This window comes from Saccopteryx bilineata, chromosome 2, assembly GCF_036850765.1.
Source record: "Saccopteryx bilineata isolate mSacBil1 chromosome 2, mSacBil1_pri_phased_curated, whole genome shotgun sequence".
In the NCBI taxonomy this organism is placed as follows: Eukaryota; Metazoa; Chordata; class Mammalia; order Chiroptera; family Emballonuridae; genus Saccopteryx; species Saccopteryx bilineata.
In genome coordinates this window covers 309,548,978-309,563,614 of record NC_089491.1, presented here as the reverse complement: position 1 = coordinate 309,563,614, position 14,637 = coordinate 309,548,978, and the positions used below count along the sequence as shown (strand labels likewise).

Sequence of the window (14,637 nt, the reverse complement as noted above, 5' to 3'; positions counted from 1 at the left end):
ACACTTATCCAGAAATTCTTATAGAGTAAATCTCTGTAGATGCTATGAAGATGCAACAATTTCTGCACATTAAGATCAAAGAACTTACCATTTTCATTGCAATTGTGTCCTGGATTTTAGAAAGTAAACACCAGTAATAAAGATAATTCCTTTCCTTTGTTATGGGGATTGTGATTCTAGTCATCCTTAAATTTTTCTTACCTGGCAGGTTTCTGCCTGATCACGTAGAGCTTGTATACTGTTTCCAAATGCATTAAGATCCACTAGGAAGGCTTCATGCTTCTTTAGAAGAACCTGGATTTTTTGATGGGAAAATCATCAGAAGCAATCCAAAAAGATCAGTAAGCATCTCTAGGGGATGTTTCAAGTATTACTTTGTGTTATTCTGATTGTCCTAATATTCTATTTAATATAAATATTTTAACCCTAAATTTGCAAGTATCAAGAAAATAAGAGTTAAAAAATAAATAACAATTTCAACATATTTGCTTCAATCAACATGAAGTCAAAAGTGCACTAACAGTTTATTAACCCACATCATAGCTAAAAGAGGGTGCTGATGATAATGTTACTTTGTAGACTTAAACATTCACATGACTTGGGATATTATTTTAATTATTTCTCTTGCTGGAAATTTATTAAATACTGTATTGTCTTTCCACAGGACAATAAGCAAAACAAAGAAATGAATATGAGGGATAATATGACTTTTGATTTTCTTCTTGTCTCAACATGTCTGTCCAATTTTATTTCAAAAAGTATTTAAAGTGATTATATTTTAAAATTATTGTTGGTTTGTGAAATCTCAAGGTTACTCTGGAAAGATTAAGATAGGACCAACACAGGCATGGGTCTCTAGTCACGCTTTTTGACTTTTAACAATCTCTAGGAAATCTATGGATTTCTGTGGAATTAAGAAAATGTAATATATTTTTTGTGATGTCTGCCAACTCTGAGGGTATTCCATCAGATGAAGTCCAAAAGCTACCATATCACTTTGAAAACCCCAAATAATCTAACAAAACTTGTAAATGTCTCATAAATTAATTTGATACTATTTAGTCAACACTAGACAATGTTCATCCTCATATCTGACTTACCCCAGCTGCTTCTTCATCAACCCCATAGTTAGTATTGTCTACAATAGGTTCCTTCTCTCTAATCCATGCTTCTGCTTCATTCAGGTCAGCCAAATACTGCTGGAACTGGACATTGGCTTCAAGATCATTTTGCCGTCTAGCAGCTCGAGACTGAAGAGACTCCATATTCTCATTCAAACTTTTAATGCAAGAGGCAACATCTTCTGCAGCAAAGTGTCCTATGGAGTAGTTATAGAAAAGGTAATGTTGCCCTCATTAACACTTATTACAATTTAATCATTTTGGTGACCTTGAGGAGAAAAAGAGAAGTGTAAAGATGATGCTAGATGTACTCAATGTGACATTTTACTTAAATACTGTACATTAATAAAAGACAGATGGGTATGTGTGGTGATGTAAGTGGGTCTGTGTGGAGGTTAATTAGGTGGTATATTCTGTTATACAGACCTGAAAGCAAAATATCTATGTGTGGGTAATGCTCAAAGTTCCAAAATCATATATTTGCTAAACAGAAAATTCATCAGATATTTATTTCTGGCCCTTAAGGACTTATTATTACAGGAATCCTTCTCCACCTAACAATTAGAAAGCAGGACAGAAAATGATAAAATGCAATGATTTTCAAACAATATGCAAAGAATTCTGACTCCTGAGAGAAAGGAAAGAAATTAGGTATGCCTTATGATTGTCAGTTTATGTCTGGAAGAGTTTCTAGGCTCTAGTGCTTGGAGGGTTAACCCAAACAGAAATAGAAGTCACACTGAGTTGAGGAGACAGAAATCAGAGTTGGGGGAAGACAAAACAGGTAGAACTTATGGACCCAAGTACTAAAGAACAAGCTACTACACAGAGATGGAGCTTCAAAATATGCAGAGAGGTCCCCTACCATATTAAACTGATTAATCTTAAAATTTTACTCCCAGGATTCCTTTATAATTTAATATTTAAAGCATTTAAGCTTTTTCCTATATGATGATATCTATGGATAGATACTATATTAGAAATCAAAAAAAAATATTAATGCATACACTAGCATATACAATATTTCATTAACCATTAGAGTTATGGCCGTATCACACATCATATAGGCCCCAGAAAACCTCACTGAACACTTATAAAATAATGATGCTAAAAAAGACAAATGTATTAGCATCATTATGAAAACCACAAAACAAGAATGAGAGAATCACTACCCTAGAATAAATGCACACATGCATACATACACATACACACCACCGAACTATAGCTAATAAACAATTATAGACAGTAAATAAAACTATAAAGAAAATACATGGTTAATCCAAAGAAAGCAGAAACTGATGGAGAAAAGAAAAAAACAGCAAAATGTTAAATTTAAACTCACCCACTTTAAATATAAGTGGTCAAATATGATTTTACTCATATGTGAAATCTAATTTAAAAAAATGAATTAACAAGCAAAATAGAGACAGACTCATATATAGAGGAAAGGTTGACAGCTATGGGGGTGTGGGAGGGCTAGGTGAGAGGGAGTTGGAGGAATAAAGCAAAAAAGAACAAAAAATCTCATCAATACAGACAACAATGTGGGATTACTGGGAGCAGAGGGAGGTGGAGGAGAGTATAGGGGCATAAATGATGATGGACAGGACCTGACTTGGGGGAGTGAGCATACAATACAGTATACAATAAAAAAGTAATAAAAAATGCAAGTGGTCCAAATGCTTCAAATAATAGGGGAAAATTACCAGATGGCATAAAGTTAAAGCAATGGCTAAATATATGATACCTATCCTTAGCGTTGCTTAATTTATGTGTCATCCTTGTATATTAGACATAATAATCTTCCCTGTATTGTTTCAATTTTAGTATATGTGATGTTGAAGCAAGCACAACAAGAAAATTGCTTTAAATATAAAGAAACAGAGTGCAAGCGAAAGGATGGAGAAATGCATATGCAAACATGAGTCAAGTAGCTTTTAGGGAATCTCCAGATATCGACAATGAGTGCTATATCACAATGCTAAAAATTTAAATTCATGAAGAAGACATAACATTCAATAACATGACACTAAACTAAAAGAACTAAAAAGAGAAATAGATAAAATCCACAATTACAGCTGGAGAGTTCAAGGGAAAAAAAAAAGGTAAGTCACTACTGTATAATAGAAATCCCAAATAAACATTTTTAGGTTTGAATCACTCAACTGAGATCTAAAATTTTCTTTTGCAATCTGAATTTTAAACTATACTCTTTTAAGGTTGCTTTTTAAAAAGTTTTATTAATTTTAATGGGGTGACAATAATAAATCAGGGTACATTTGTTCAAAGAAAACATCTCCAGGTTATCTTGTTATTCAGTTATGTTGCATACTCGTCACCCAAAGTCAAATTGTCCTCTGTTACCTTCTATCTGGTTTTTTTTGTGCCCCTCCCCTTCCCCCCCGCCATAACCACCACACTCTTGTCTATGTCTCTTAAACAAGACCAAGAGACATAAACTATACTTTTGATACCTGGATACTCTCTGGCAGTAATTTATTTTTGAATCAATAGAGAGAAAAATCCCAATGCAATACACACTGGTTACAGCACACCTGGTATATGATATTTAGTTCTAAAATGTATTTAATTAATAAAGGTTTCTGAAGATGGGAGACCAGGAGGAAGAAAAACATTGAGATTACTACAGCAAAAAATAAAAAAGTAAAGAAATGGTGCTATTTATCATAAAGACTGTGAGACATCGGGAACCTCAGACATGTCTTCACAAATTTGGAAGTTTCCATGTGGAAAAAGGGCTTGATTTGTTTTACAAATTCTGAATTTTATAACTTCTACAGAAAATCATATTGATTATTAGGGTAATATGTTTTATTTTAATAATTTTAGATTCACAGAAAAATAGAAACGACTGGCTCATGAAGTAGGGAGTTTCCTATTATTCGAATACACAAACATTTTGTTTATTCCCCCAAAATTTCTGCATTAGATAAGTCAGATACCTTTATATTCCCTTAAAGCCCTAAAATTGAGCAAACTTTTCCATAAGTTTGGCATAAGGATGATTGTTCAACTCAATGTGAATCACACACACCTTCCTCTATCATTTTGTTTCCCCTCTCTGTTATCATTTGGATACGTGGCTCATGGTTGGCAATGTCAGCCTGGATGATTTGGTGTCTATTCAGAAGATTCTTTGAGGCAATCAGGTCCTTGCCTACAAGGAAAAAAAAATCATTTTAAGGAGTGGTATAGTTCTAGTGTATGAAATAATAAGAGGCTATTTTACCCCCTTTTAACTCTTGGACCTACAAATTTTTACTTTCGAGGTTCTAATCATTGAGTGGGCTCTGAAATGTATACCATTTGTCTGAATTAACTCTATTCAGTTTTGTTATTGTCCTTGCCTCTTTGTACTAAGGAAATTCAGTTCACTATCTTTCAAAAGATGATAAATAAATCACTATTCTTTTTGGAAGATAGGCAAAAAAGCAAATAACTTTCCAGTTCAAACTCCCAATATTATGCAACCAATTCTCTTTTAGAATATTGTGGTAGAAAAATCAGGATCTTCCACTTCTAATTTCTTTGCATGTCAGGACCTATTAAGTCCTCTAAATTTAGTTTAGTATTTTGTTTGAATCTGTTTTATTTTTTTTATCATAAAGTGGCACAATGTTACCTGTTTTAAATTTTTGTTTGTAAGGATTAGAAATAACTTATAAAAAGTGCCTCACTTGTTGCTTAACCTTAACAAGCATATAATAAATACTATATATTATTAATTTCTTCCATCTTCTTAGATCCCCAGTAGAGCTTGCCTGTCTTTCTTTCATGATTCACCTCTTTTCCCCACAAAATTTTCTTCCCTAAAACTTCACACTAAATGCCTCTTTAGAAATTTTTTATGCCCGTCCAACCTTCAAAAGATCTTTTCTCTTTAGGATGTTTTCCCAGACTAGCTCTTTATTGTCACCATTGTCCAGACCCTCATAGCTATTCCAAATACATGCATATTAAATTTCCATTATATTTATAAACACTTTATTTCTCTATTTCAGGGGTCCCCCAACTTTTTACACAGGGGGCCAGTTCACTGTCCCTCAGACCATTGGAAGGCCGGACTATAAAAAAAACAAACTATGAACAAATCCCTATGCACACTGCACATATCTTATTTTAAAGTAAAAAAACAAAATGGGAACAAATACAATACTTAAAATAAAGAACAAGTAAATATAAATCAACAAACTGACCAGTATCTCAATGGGAACTATGGGCCTGCTTTTGGCTAATGTGCTCCTCTCATTGACCACCAATGAAAGAGGTGCCCCTTCCAGAAGTACGGCGGGGGCCAGATAAATGGCTTCAGGGGGCTGCATGTGGCCCGTGGGCCGTAGTTTGGGGACCCCTGCTCTATTTCAATGTGTCCTGATACTGATATAGTAAACTGATAGCTTCCAAAGAAAAGGAAAACATGTACTTTATCTGCTACTTCACCCCCTTTGTAGTTGTAATAGCTCATGTTATAAAAGGGATCCTTGGACAATATAGACAAAAACTTTTGGTGCCTCAAACAGTAACCACGGCTCAGGTAAGGAGCTTGACAATAATATAAGTTAGAGCAAGTAGCCAAGAGTGGAACACTCTAGCTCTTCCCAAAAGCCTTAAGTTTAGGGCACTGTTCATGTCTGGTTTAGGAGGTAAACTTTTAAGTACATTTAAAAAAATTTCTTATGAAAGATTGGAAAGAACTGAAAGAAAACTTTGCACACCTCTGCTACTGTATCCCAGATCATTCAAACAATCTGTAGGCCTTAGGCCTCTCCCTATGGCTCAACTTGCTCAGGCTGTACTAACCGAGTAAGGTAGAAGCTGCTGAAGGTTCAGTCTCTTGGATCCAGGCTTCCTCATCCTCTGTGTCTCTGAAAATCTGTTGCAGGCGAACGAGATCAATGAGCTTCTTCTTCCGGGTAGCCAGGGGCTCTTTCAGGGCTTCAAACCGGGACACCAGAGACTCCTGTCTTGCCCGTATGTCCCCAGCATCAGGATGGCCTGTTTCTTCAAAATATATTGCCAGGTCTGTGATGGTATCTACCTGTCCCTAAAGAAGAAATTGAAAGGATATCAGAAAATTCTGCCATTTAGTAGAAAGGAATGAGAGTTTTGTGTCGGGTGGCTATGGAGAGAATCAGCTTCCACATATGCTGTGTTAGTACTTTAAATCAAATCAGTGTAATTGAGTGGAAGGGGTTGCTACATTGAGGACCATTTCATCAATCTAAGAGTGTTATTTATGGGAAAGTAGTTTTCAAGTCATATTTTAGAGAAGACAAATATCTATAGTGTGTGTCAAGAGAATGAGAAATACTAGAACTATAAAACCTTAATGGTTTGGGTCCGTTGATAAATGTGGTCCTAAGGAAAATGGTGTGGAGAATTTTTTTTTATCTCAAGTCCTCTTTCATTCTCTTTTTCTTCCTTTAAAATGAGCTATAATTGTAAATAACAAACACTTCTGAGGCTTAAGTGTGTTTCATAGCAGGAGCAATGCCTATGAAATGAAATGCGATGTCAGTAACAAATGTCAGAACCTCAGAAAGAGAAATGCAAAGGCTCTGCCTTGGTCAGTACCCAGTGTGAATGGGATAAATCAGAGTCACTATTTGGGCCATTATCTGAAGAAGAAGAAATACTGAAACAGGGTTTTAAAATTTCTCCTCGGAAATAACTTTAGCTGTATTTCTATATGCAAATATAAATACAAAAATGCACTCCATCTTATTAATTAGGTCAACTATAAACGGCCTAGCAGAAGTGGGTATATAGATTGTTTTTTGTTTGTTTTATCTTTTAGTTGGGGTAAAGATAAGTGGTAAATCAGAGCAGTAGACATTGGTTCACTTACTCTATTATATGATATCTAATTCTCAACCTATAAAGGTTTTGATGTATCTCTTCTCAATTGGAACAAATCACTAAACATCAATAGCTTCTTAAAGCATATACTCATTTCTCCATAAAAAAATTAAAGGCTCCATAAAGAATAAAATTAATATCTATTACTACCCAACTGTTCTCATCTCTAAGGACGCTTTAACTTTGGAGAACATCATAGTGTAATAGAGTGATTTTGAAACATCATAATTCTCCTCATCATTATGAATCCACTGCATTATTTGAAAACCTCTAATGTAAGTGCAAGATGCCCAAGACTGAGAAGATAGATGACTTGGTTTCTATTCTTGGTTGCCATATAACTGAAATCATATGGTGCTTGTTTTTCTTTGACTGGTTTCTTTCACTTCGCATAATATAACTTTAATATTCCATATTTTAAAATTTCTTTTGCAAGCATTATATTTTAGTCTATACTCCAAACCAATTCCTGGTGATTTGATGCCTTAACTTTCCCCAAAGGGTCACATATTTATTATATATTGACACATGCTGTTCCTCTTCTTTGTATGTTTTTATTTACCTTTTATCAAATCTTGTTTTTGCCTTCCTTTGAAAATTTGTTCCAGACTCTTTTTCCATGTTAGATTTCAAAGTCATTTTTATACAGTTTTTGTTTTTCCACCCCTAGCCTTTTACTTTATTCCAAGCTTCATCAAGCCATTCTTAGAGCTGATTGAGTTTGTTTTGTTTGCTTTGTCTTCTGTAGATTATTGTGACTTTACTATTTAACCCAAAATAACCGAAAAGCAGATATAATAAAAGTATATTTTAACAAGACAGATTAGTGAGACTTTTTGGAAAACAGCAGAACCATTTTTAAACACAAGCTGAAATTCCTAGGGCTGAGAAATTGAGTCAACTGGAAGTGGATTTCCACTGAGGTCTTCAGAAATTCATATACAGTATCTATACTCTAGAAACTTACTGAATAAATTTATTTTAAATAATGGTCTGGTGGGATGTCAAGAGGTGGTAACCTGAAACTAAGAGCCTAGGCATCTGTATCATAATCCTGGCTCTGACATCTATTTTCTCTGTGGAGTTGCTTCACCTGTACAGTTTTCAATTTTCTAAACAAAAACCTGTAAAACAGAAGCAAACAAGCAAAAAAAAAAAACCAAAAAAAACAAAAAACTACTGGTAGAATCAAAAATATGTTCAAGCCTGACCAGGCAGTGGCGCAGTGGATAGAATGTTGGACTGGGATGCGGAGGACCCAGGTTCGAGACCCTGAGGTCTCCAGCTTGAGTGCGGGCTCATCTGGTTTGAGCAAAGCTCACCAGCTTGGACCCAAGGTCGCTGGCTTGAGCAAGGGGTTACTTGGTCTGCTGTAGCCCCATGGTCAAGGCATATATGAGAAAGCAATCAATGAACAACTAAGGTGTCGCAACGAAAAACTGATGATTGATGCTTCTCATCTCTCTCTGTTCCTGTCTGTCTGTCCCTATCTATCCCTTTCTCTGGCTCTCTGTCTCTGTACAAGCTTTGAATTTCAGAATGCTCACACAAGAAAAAGCAATTTTATCCAAACTCTTATTTTATAGGTGAAGATATAGAGGTGTGAAAAGGTAAAAAAGTCACCAAAGATCACCTAACTAGTAATTGACAGGATATAATATAAAATGCATGTTTCTGTCATCAAGTCCACCCAACCCGCTCCCCTCTGACAGCTATCTGTCTGTTCCATGTGTCCACGCTTCTGCTTCTATTTTGTTTATCAGTTTATCTTATTCATTAGTTTCCACATATAAGTGAGATCATATGGTATATGTCTTTCTCTGACTAGCTTATATCAGTCAGCATAATAATGAAAGAAGGTCAAGGGATTAGTACAAAATCATATACTGCTCACAAAAATTAGGGGATATTTCAAAATGAATATGAAGCAATAAAAAAAGGAGCATTTGATTTTACTTTATTAAACAAGAACATCAGAAAAGCAAATGACAAGTCAAAGAAAGTTGTTTGATTATGCAAGTGAGATGCAAAGCCAACTTTTATTTCATTGGTGAAAATGCACTGTACAGAAGGATGAAAGTACTGGAGTATCTGCACATTTCCTGTTCCCCTAATTTTTGTGAGCAGTTGTATATATAATACACATGGACATGGTCAACACTGTGGTGATGGCCAGAAGGAAAGGTGGAGGGAGGGTAAGTGGAGATGGCCAGAGGTGGAGAAAATCAGGTGGAGGGAAAAACTGCTGGGGTGGGTGGGGCGCATGATGCAGTGGGCAGATGATGGTTTGTTGAGTTGGGCACTTGAAATCTGTATGGTTTTGCAAGCCATTGTTTCCCAATAACTTAAAACAAACAAACAAACAAACAAACCGTGTTTCTGTATTGAGTGTGCAGTATTGTATTAAGAAAAGTCAATAAAGTTTTATTATCAGCCTTGGGATTCTGATTAGAGACACCAGGCAAACATGACACTGATTGGATAAGAACAATTATTGGGAACAGGCTGTTTACCAATTAAAAATTTTTAAATTTTTACCTTTAATTTCTTGATTTCTTTCTTTTAATAATTTCTTATTATGAGTTTGTTCAGAAGCATATATAGATGCTTTGGCTTACAACTGGTCAAAGAACTAGCAACAAACCTGACGAGCTGCCAGGCCAGACTCCACGATGTTGTGTTTCCTGAGTAGATTCTGTACATCAGCCAGGCCTTTCCCATAATCCTCAGAGGTAGCCTGCCACTCCATCTCCTCCAGCCAGCGCTTCAGGTCTTCTGCATTATTTTCAAACTGCAGCTGCTGGTTAGCTTCATACAACTGGGTTCCTGGGAAAAAACATTAAGTATAAGACAGGTACCATAATTACAAAATAATATATCTCAAGCAACTTAAAGACGAATACAATATTTTGCTAATACAATAGAAAAATTTTAACTATTATGTATGATTTTATAAGAAATCACCTTACAGGCCTGACCTGTGGTGGCTCAGTGGATAAAGCGTCAACCTGGAAATGCTGAGGTTGCCGGTTCAAAACCCTGGGCTTGCCTGGTCAAGGCACATATGGGAGTTGATGCTTCCCGCTCCTCCACCCTTCTCTCTCTCTCTCTCTCTTTCTCTCTCTCTCCCCTCTCTATAATGAATAAATAAAATCTTGAAAAAAAAAGAAATCACCTTACATTTGTAGAACTTGATATTTTTTAACCCTTTTATTTTATTTTTATATTTTTTAATATATTCTGGAGATGCAAAGATGGTATTTGTTTTTGAATAAAGTATTTCTTTCTCTCTTTACAAATGAGAGAAAGAGAAATAGAGAGACAGACTCTCACATGTGCTCCAACCAGGACCTATCGGGCAACTTCTGTCTGGGGCCAATGGTCTGCCCATCTGGGGCCATGCTTTCAACTGAGCTATTTTTAGCACCTGAGGTGGATGCTCCATGGAGCCATCCTCAGTGCTTGGGCGATGTACTCAAACTGAAACATGGTTGCAGGAGGGTAAAAGACAGAGCAGGGAGAGAGAAAGGGAACAGAGTGGAGCAACAGAGATGGTTGCTTCTCTTGTGTGTTCTGACTGGAAACCGAACCTGGTACATCCACATGCCAGCCCAATGTTCTACCACTGAGCCAACCTTTCAGGGCCAAGTAGTGTTCTTAAAAAACAACAACAAAAAAACAATAAGTTCATTCCCAGTGACATACACTACTGTAGTGTTAGCTTTTAAATAGTTTGAGTATTTTCATATGTTATTTCTAGCTCTTTATTGATACCTCCTTTTTAAAGGGATTCAAACCCAAACACTGCACTTTCCAAGAGAATTATAAAACATGGGCTTAGCTCAGTTTAAAATTTTGAAGTATATTTTTATAAATGTCTTTCTCAGAACTTTGTTGGACCCCTCTTAGTGCCTGTTTTTCATCAAAAACCATGCCCCACAATTTTTTTTCCAAAAAAGTATTGATTATGTACAGTTCCCAGATAAACTTTTTATTCTATGATCTTATAGTAAAATTTTACATTATTTCTATGTAGCAATTACTGCATTTACTGATGGTGGGAAGTAATAAGAATTTCTTATTTTTATATCCAAGTCATATTTTTTCCCCTAAACCAAAAATTAGAATGATATCAAACAAAATCAGTATGCTATATCTCTTCTATATCAGGGCAGAGTTATGTCTACAGAGGATGTTTAGAACAAAGAGAATATTAACAAGAGAACCTCACTATTTGTGTTAATTATGATAATTGATTGCCCTCAACAAGAGGTGAGGTTAAATGTGAGTAGAAGCATTCAAGTAAGAATGTGGAAAAAAATTTAAGAGCTTATAGCAGAACTTGAACACTTCAAGATAGGTTAAAAAGAAAAAGCAACAAGTCATCAAGCCCTATTTATAAAAATGAAATATTATGGGAACATCACATGTGGAACTGACAATATTTTAATGTTTAATTTACCTGGGTCATAATATCTTGTCTTGTCTATGGAACCAAATACATACATAGAACAATTTACACTGGTTTTAGGTACATAGATAATACAGAATTCATGGTTGCTAAATATTTATTCAAGAAGAAATTTTTGAAAAGTGAATAAAACAAAAGTAGTTTTAGTTAAAAACTACATGCATGGAGAAGACAAAATTTTGTAAATTTATAATGTGATTAATTTAGGTTGGATTTTGAAAACTACTTGTCCAATGGAGGAAGAGACAAAGAAGCAGCAAATGATTAGCATCCTTTCTTATAGAGGTCACAGGCAAAAGCCAGGTGGTAAAGATGAAAATGGTAGTTTTAAGAATTTAAGAATTAATCTTTTAACAAAACCTCTGCTTCTAACCTTTCTGTGCTGTAGCCTCCAGTAATTCCTTCCAGAGGCTGTCAACTTCAGTCAGACGAGCGGCCACACTGTCAGAGGCATAGTGACTACCCTCAATCATCTCCTGGCCAGTTTTCTTTAGGTTGTTGAGTAGGATCTCATTAGCTGCCAATTCTTCTTCAAAGACTTGCTGTTTTTGAACCCGGCTCTTCAAGTTCTGTGCATCCTAAGACAAGGTGAAAAATAAAATAAAATAAAAGGAAGAGAAATGTTTTGAGCACAGTGGTTACTTCTCACTATGTACTAAGAAGTTAGAAGGCCGAACTATTCTTGTCCAAGTACAGAGTTAAAGAATACTTAGGAAACCTATGTGACCAAATTTTCTTTCTATAAACATGGCACACATAGCTAACAAGCCCTGCATTTATTTGTACTGAATCTGGATATGGCCTGATGATCATTTTGAATTTGACATCCCACACAAGAAATAACAATCAATCAGAACTGTCATGAAGAGTAAAAATTATTTTTCTTTCTGTCCTAGTATATCTATGCTTCATCATATTGCCCCATACAGAGAAGATCTGTCTACCCTAAATTCACTGGAAAACATTACTCCTCTAGAGAACATAAGCAAATGGTGATGAGTTCTATAGAATAAAAGGTATAGTTAAGGCAGTAGTTCTTATAGTTATATAAATATATATGAACAAAAGGATCTGAAGTATACATTTAAGAATAAATGATAATTCAGGAATTTCCCAAAGTAACACAAACTGAAACAAGAGGGAGAAAATTCAAGTCCAGATTCACTTTCAAAATTCATTTCTCTAACCCACTTTCATTAAACTGCCTTCTAAATAACTGAATAACTTTGGGCAACTGACTCCATAATTAAATCCCTGATTTCCTCATCTACAAAATTAGTGTTGTTTCCTACCAACTACAAGACTCTGTAAGTCTACATTATACCAAACCCTTAGGTTACTTTTGAGTTTAAAGTAGCTCCCAGTAAATCTGAATGTGCATTAGGATCAAACACAATATTTTCTACTATAAATATGTAGAGGGGAGCAGAAGAGGTGATAAAGGGACAACAAAGAGCTAAATAAGGAGTAATCCCTCCCTTACCTCTTCTATTAAGGACCATTAGAAATTGTGCTGGAAAAAAAGGGTGATGGGCAGCAAGGTATAGGAACAATGGAAACTAGATCTTTAGCTCTCAACTAGATTATGGGAATTATTGCCTTTCTCTGAGACTTTGTCTCCTCATCTATAAAATGAGGCTTACTCACTGAATTCTATGGTCTTTACAGCTTTAAGACTGTAATTCCATGAAACTAAATTCTGATGAATATGTCCAAGGCTGGAAAACCTTGCTTACTTTATAATCTTCATCATCTGCTAACTTTTTCTTTTTGTTAATCCAATTCTTCAGATCATCTGAATCTTGGTATAGCTGCTGCAGAAGCAACGAATCCTTCAGCAATCTGCGCCGAGTTGCAGCCCTTTCCCGTAGGGCATCCCTCCGAGCCAACAGCTGCAAAACCATGAGCAAACTCATTGTCAGCTAAACCAAATGTGGACACATGAGATTCACTGCTTACATTGGTCATCATGCCCCAGACATTTCCCCTGACCCTAGTTCACAGACAGGCACATATAAACCCTTAAACATACCCCATCCCTGAGAGCAGCGATGTTTTCTGAATCATAATGATCATTGTCAATCAGTTTGGTTGCAGTCTTGTCTAATGTCTGAAAAACAGAACAAAACAAAGTAGGCTTATTTTACCTCATTGACCACTGAGTATATGGCCACAGTATGGGTAGCTATTTAAAGAAGGAATCATGATAATGTGGGAAGAGGTTTTCTCTCTAATTTCTGTTATGAATTATATTTCAGAATGTAGACCTTAAGCAAGTCAGTTACCTTCTCTATGCCACAATCTATATTTTTAAAAATCTAGGTTGTAGTAAATAAATTCTGATGTCACAAGGCGAATATTTTATCTATTCTTAGATTTTTAAGAACAAGCACTATTGATATTGCTGTGTACAATGGCCAATCTATCAATCAATCAATCTTATATCTATGCATTTATATCAAGCATAAGAATTACATCTACATTTCTATCTACATGAAGAGAGGAGTCAAAAATCTACAGGTAAATTTTTTTAAATTTCCAAATATTGACATTCAATATTATTTTATATTAGTTTAGGTGTACAAGAGTTATTAGACAACTATATAATTTACAAAGATGATTTTAGTGCTATCCCTTGATAATTATAGTACCCACCTGGCAACATACAAACTTATTACAATATTGTTGACTATATACACTATGCTGTACTTTACATCCTATCACTATTATGTAACTGCCAATTTATATTGCCTACTCTCTTTAACTTTTTTACTTAGTTCCCTATCCCCCACTTATCTAGCAACCATCAAACTGTTCTCTGTATCTGAGTCTACATCAATTTCGTCTGATATTTTGTTCTTTAGATTCCACATGGAAGTGAAATCATATGGTATTTGCCTTTCTCTGGCTGACTTATTTTTTCACTTAACATAGTAAACTCTAGTTCCATCCATGCCATCACAAATGGTAAGATTTTACTTTTTTTTATGACTGAGTAATATTTTATTGTATGTATGTACCACCACTCATTTATCTACTTGTCTATTGATGGGCATTTAGGTTGCTTCCATATCTTCTTGGCTGTTGATCATATGATGCAATTAAAATAGGGGTGCATATATTCTTTCAAATTAGTGTTTTGGGTTTCTTTAGATATATACCCAG

The 14,637-nt window shown here is 35.2% G+C and overlaps 1 protein-coding gene and 1 non-coding gene across 2 annotated transcripts in view; both read right to left on the bottom strand.

Annotated features, from left to right (window-relative positions):
* Positions 1-14,637, bottom strand: part of SPTA1 (spectrin alpha, erythrocytic 1) — a 161,685-nt gene that overhangs the window by 101,996 nt on the left and 45,052 nt on the right. The window contains exons 13-20 of the mRNA XM_066255179.1: positions 13,505-13,582; positions 13,209-13,364; positions 11,846-12,050; positions 9,646-9,827; positions 5,943-6,186; positions 4,177-4,299; positions 1,101-1,318; positions 202-294 (exon numbers count right to left, since the gene is read on the bottom strand). Of these exons, the coding sequence (XP_066111276.1) occupies positions 202-294; positions 1,101-1,318; positions 4,177-4,299; positions 5,943-6,186; positions 9,646-9,827; positions 11,846-12,050; positions 13,209-13,364; positions 13,505-13,582 (1,299 nt within the window). The remainder of the gene's footprint in view (positions 1-201; positions 295-1,100; positions 1,319-4,176; positions 4,300-5,942; positions 6,187-9,645; positions 9,828-11,845; positions 12,051-13,208; positions 13,365-13,504; positions 13,583-14,637) is intronic.
* On the bottom strand, positions 2,865-2,972 carry LOC136327379 (U6 spliceosomal RNA). The gene has a single exon (XR_010729611.1). It is a non-coding gene; the product is annotated as a U6 spliceosomal RNA (small nuclear RNA).